The 5257-nt window shown below is 36.1% G+C and overlaps 1 protein-coding gene across 1 annotated transcript; it reads left to right on the plus strand.

Annotated features, from left to right (window-relative positions):
• The first annotated feature begins 3059 nt into the window (after positions 1-3059).
• LOC126633575 (ATP-dependent RNA helicase DEAH13-like) lies at positions 3060-4877 on the plus strand. Its single transcript, XM_050304239.1, has 4 exons — positions 3060-3095; positions 3167-3250; positions 3742-3855; positions 3944-4877. Exons 1-4 carry the CDS (start codon positions 3069-3071, stop codon positions 4166-4168), a joined length of 450 nt encoding a protein of 149 aa, XP_050160196.1. The 5' UTR covers positions 3060-3068; the 3' UTR covers positions 4169-4877.
• The last annotated feature ends 380 nt before the right edge of the window (positions 4878-5257 follow it).

Consider the following 5257-nt stretch of genomic DNA (forward strand, 5'->3'; position numbering starts at 1 on the left):
ATAAGAGCTTGAAATGCATCTTTCTCGTGTTCAATGAGGAATCCAAAGCCTATAGGCCGTTTGATCATATTTCTTAGAAGATTATTGTGAGCCTAGATGTGGTTTTTTACGAGAACTAGGATGACAATCATGAGGAAGCAATCTTGGCTGACCTTAAATGGGAAATCGAAGGAGAAAATAGTACAGAAATTGGTAATAGTGAAGAGGAACATGTAATGGACATTATTGAAAAAGCTGTGGAAAATGAATAATCAATGCAAGTGGCAGATGAAAGCTCACCACGAGATGGGCGAATAAGGAGACCACCAGTTTGGATGAGGGATTATGTAAGTGGTGAAGGATTTTCAGAGGAGGATGATGTGAATGAAAATTTGGCTTACTTGGCCTTATTTTTTTATATTGATCCTCTTTCCTATGAAGATGCAGTGAGAAGTAAAACATGGAGACAAGCTATGAATGTAGAGATTGAAGCTATTAAAAGGAATGATACATGGGAACTGACCGAGCTACCACCTGGAAGGAAAACAATTGGGGTGAAGTGGGTTTTTAAAACAAAACTCAATGAGAATGGAGAAATAGACAAGTACAAGGCTTGGTTAGTCACAAAAGGGTACATTTAATAATACAGAGTGGATTATGTTGAAGTGTTTACGCCTGTGGCATGTTTGGATACTATACGAGTAGTAATAGCACTTGTAGCTCAAAAAAGTTGGACGATTTATCAGTTAGACGTCAATTCTGCCTTTCTACATGGAGAATTGAGTGAAGAGGTGTTCGTTGCACAACCTCCCGGTTATGAGAAGAAATGCCACAAACAAAAGGTGTATGGACTTAAAAAAGGCTCTTTATGGCCTTAAACAAGTTCCTCAAGTCTGGTACAGTCGCATAGAGTCTTACTTCGTACGAGAAGGGTTCAAGAAATTCCCATATGAGCATACTTTATTCACCAAAACAATGAATGAAGGTATGTTACTTGTTTGTCTTTATGTTGATGATCTTATATTCACTAGAAATGATGAGAGTATGTTCAAAGAGTTCAAACAATCTATGATGGTTGAATTCGAAATGACTGATCTTGGGAATATGAGTTATTTTCTTGGTATTGAAGTATTGCAAAAAACAAATGGTATTTTCGTCAACCAATGGAAATATGCTCAGGAGGTATTGGAAAGGTTTAATATGGATCAGTGCAATCCTGTGCACAACCCAATGGTTCCAGGTTTCAAGCTTATGAAGGATGAAGGTGGAGTGAGGGTTGACAGCACCCTTTACAAGCAAATGGTAGGGAGTCTTATGCATTTGACGGCTACGCGTCCTGATATGATGTTTGTAGTAAGCTTAATCAGCCGTTACATAGAGCGTCCCACTGAGCTTCATTTACAAGCAATGAAAAGGGTGTTAAGGTATTTGAAGGGCACTTTCAGTCTTGGGGTGTTTTACAAGAAGGGAGGAGATGAAGGATTAGTGGGATACACCGACAGCGATTATGTAGGAGATCAAGATGACAGAAAGAGCACTTCAGGGTACATATTCATGATGGGGTCAGGAGCAGTGTCGTGGTCATCAAGGAACCCTAACCCTAACGGCTAGAATATCCTAACAACTTTAACAGAGTTTTTATTTCTTCCATAATTTTGAATTTGAGTAGCATGCACATAAGGCATTAACAAAATTGTGGATTCTATACGCACTACATATGAGCACACTAACGGAAATATCTAGTGCTATCAGTCTCTAGTGTTAATGCTATAGCTTTTTCTGAAAAGTTCATGTACTCTGGAATCCGAAAACATAATTTCGAGAGCAAATTGAAACTTGGATTCAAATTTCAATGGCTAACACTCCAATTTACTAGATATCCGGCTTGGTTAGTTTAATAATTGGGATTTTGATGCCTTGTTTGCATAAGCTATATTAGTATGGGGCTTTTATATCTAGGTCCGAAAACATAGATGGTTTTTAGGAATGAGTCCAGTTATCTAATTACATGTTTTTATTTCTTTTATACTCATTTTATATTTTTTAAAAATATTAAAAATCAATTAAAATATTCTAATATTATGCATTTTTCAACTCCAAAAAATCTAATTAATATCTTACAACAACAAAAACTAATATACTAACATAAATTATCTACAAAATATTCTACCTTAACTCAAGTAACAAATATATGAATATATATTATACCTGTAAGCGAGATATGAAACCTAACTAAAAGGTAGGAAAAAACATAATATACCTACAAGCAAGACACATTAATTTGTGACAGGTTGATTATAAAAAAGAATCTATCATATAGATACATAAAAATAATTAACCTGTGATATAGGTTGATTATAAAAATTAAAAATAAAATCTATAAATGGGATTTAAAGAAGGAGGAAGAACAAGAAATAACAAAAAATAAAAATAAAAAGAAATAATAAAAAAGATGATTAGGACGAAATTTGATTTTTATAATAAATCTGGCCATTGAATAGATAATTATTGATAATAAAATAATTAAATTTACAGAATTGGACTTATTTTAATAAATTGGACTATTCCTACTATTGGCTAAAAAAATTGGACTTATATCAAGTTTTCCCTATTAGTATTCTCACGTATGATGAAATTGAGGTTCCACCATAAAACCAATTGGTAATATGGGAAGTCGCCCAAGACCATATAAGCATATAGCAAACCTTGTCCCTCACTGATGTGGGACAACTCTCAACACGCCCCCGCACGTGTGGCAGATTTTCAAGCCTACACGTGGACAACAACTGGGTGGGTGTGGCTGTTTGGCTTCATACGAGGACAATCCACTTTGATACCATGATGAAATTGAGGTTTCACCATAAAATCAATTGACAATATAAGAAATAGCCCAAAACCATATAAGCACGTAACAAACCTTGTCCCTTACCGATGTAAGACAACTCTCAACAACATATTCTTTGAATTGGGAGCCCAAAGTACTCCTCGTCTAGTATTTTGTGTGAATAATTCAAGAATGTTCGAATGTGATTACCCTAGGGTTGTGAAAACTCAGTAAACCATCGAAGACGACGAACAAATCCCAGAAAATGAAGAACAAGAAGTTAGAGGTGTCTGTGAGTGTAGTTCTTCTCAATCTATGAATTTTGGTTGTGTAATGATTGATCATTTTTCTTTTATTTTGTAGGTTGAATCCGAAAATGTAAAACGTAAAGTTTTAGCTTCCCAGAAAAATGAATCAAGGCAGGATGATCTTGACAAGAGTGATCAGGTGAAGTTCAAGAAATATGATTTGTGAGCTAATATATTATTCATCATATCGTGAATTCTACCAATTATCTTATCTTCTTTTTCTTCGTATAATTTGTTTTGGTACGACATACATGAAATCCCATGATTCGTTGATGCATTTCTGAAAAATAAATTTTGGATTTCAAAACTTTAGAATGGCTGCGTAATACATTAATTGAAGATGACAATTTGAGATCATGCTTTTAGATTTTATAATTTCTTATCGCCTCTAAGGAAGATATTAATTCTAGGAAAAACGAAATTTCCACAATGACTGTAAATCCCTCCGATATCCTATGAGCTTGGACTACATTTAGGTACCCGACTTTATGATCGGTGTTACTCAACCTCACCGTGTTGCAGTCTATGCGACTGCTAGGCGAGTAGCATATGACCTTGGATTATGTGTATTTTACACCAAAAAAGTATCATTATTGTCTTCTTTGTGTAATGTAGTTTCTTATTATGCAGAGTGATTTTTTGTTGAAGCAATACTCTCTCATAATTTTTGATGAAGTTCATGTTCGGAGCTATAACACAGACATGCTTATGGGAATACTTTTGCGTGTTAGCATAGCACGTCAGGTGACCTTAAGAGTAGTTCTTATTGCTAAAGTTTACCTTAATCAAGGTTTATAACCCATTTTTCACACTCACTTGCATGTGATTACAGGAAGAATATGAAAACCAGCGAAAGTGGATGCTTTGGGGAAAAACTTTAAGGCCCGGAGATCAAATTTTTCCATTAAAGCTTGTGTTAACGAGTGCTATGTCGCGAGTGGAAGACTTTGTCAGAAAGCTGTTTTGCAACCTTCCGATCCTAGAAGTTGAAACTAGACAATTTAAGGTACATATGTTACTTCGAAAAGAGAACGGATACAGAAAAGCCTTATGTTAAACAAGCATATCAAAAGGTCTTGAAAATTCACAAGAGGTTGCCACATGGGGGAAACACTTGCTTTTGTCACTGGGCAGAGATAACTATAGTCCTTGTGTTGCAAGCTAAGCAGAGCTTCGGAACTGATTATGAAAAGATCACTTTCTATTGAGGGAACAAATATTGAACATATATTTGTGAAGCATTTGAAAAAGATCAGTGTGAGATGGACGATGATGAGTTGGGGGGTCATTCGTATGATTCAGATACGAAGAGTGAGCTAGAAAATTATGGTGACAAAGACGATGATGGGGATGCATTGTGCCAAGATACTGATGATCTGGAGGCTTGTTCTAACCAATCCAATTGTAGCGTAGGGAAAATTGGGGCACTGCTTGCTCTACCTCTTTACACTAGGTTGCCTGCGGGAGAACAATCTCATGTATTTAAAAACACCGCGAAGGAAGGTGAAAGACTTCTTGTTATGGCCACCAATTTTGCTGAAATCTCCTTAACTATAGATGGGATAAAGTATGTTGTCGATGCAGGAAAAGAGAAAGATAAAGACTACAATTCGTCAAATGACATGGAAACATATAACATACAGTAGACCATCAGCTGATAGACGTAAAGGAAGAGCTGGAAGAACTCGGCCTGGCCACTATTACCGCTTGTATTCTCCCGTTGTGTGTATTATAACCAATTCCCTGACTTTTCTTTACTGGAAATATCCAAAGTCCCTGTTTATGGTGTTGTCTTTCTTCTCAAGTCTATGAAGATTCATAAGGTAGGTCCAGAAAGTATATTTGTACTGTCCTTACCTTTTTGCGTTGGTAATTGATGAGTTAACAGGACATATTCAAGATAATATTCCTTGGTGTATGCTTTTCGCAGACGATATAGTGTTGATAGATGAAACTCAGGAAGGGGTAAATGCGAAGCTTAACCTTTGGAGAGAAGTGTTGAAATCTAAAAGTCTTTCGCCTAAGCCGATCAAAGACAGAATATATGGAGTGCAAGTTCAGTGCAAATGGAGGCCAAAATGAGTTAGGAGTGAGGATCGGAGATCAGGAAATACCAAAGAGTGATCGTTTTCGCTACTTAGGATCT

The sequence above is a fragment of the Malus sylvestris genome, chromosome 8 (assembly GCF_916048215.2).
Source record: "Malus sylvestris chromosome 8, drMalSylv7.2, whole genome shotgun sequence".
NCBI classification, from domain to species: domain Eukaryota; kingdom Viridiplantae; phylum Streptophyta; class Magnoliopsida; order Rosales; family Rosaceae; genus Malus; species Malus sylvestris.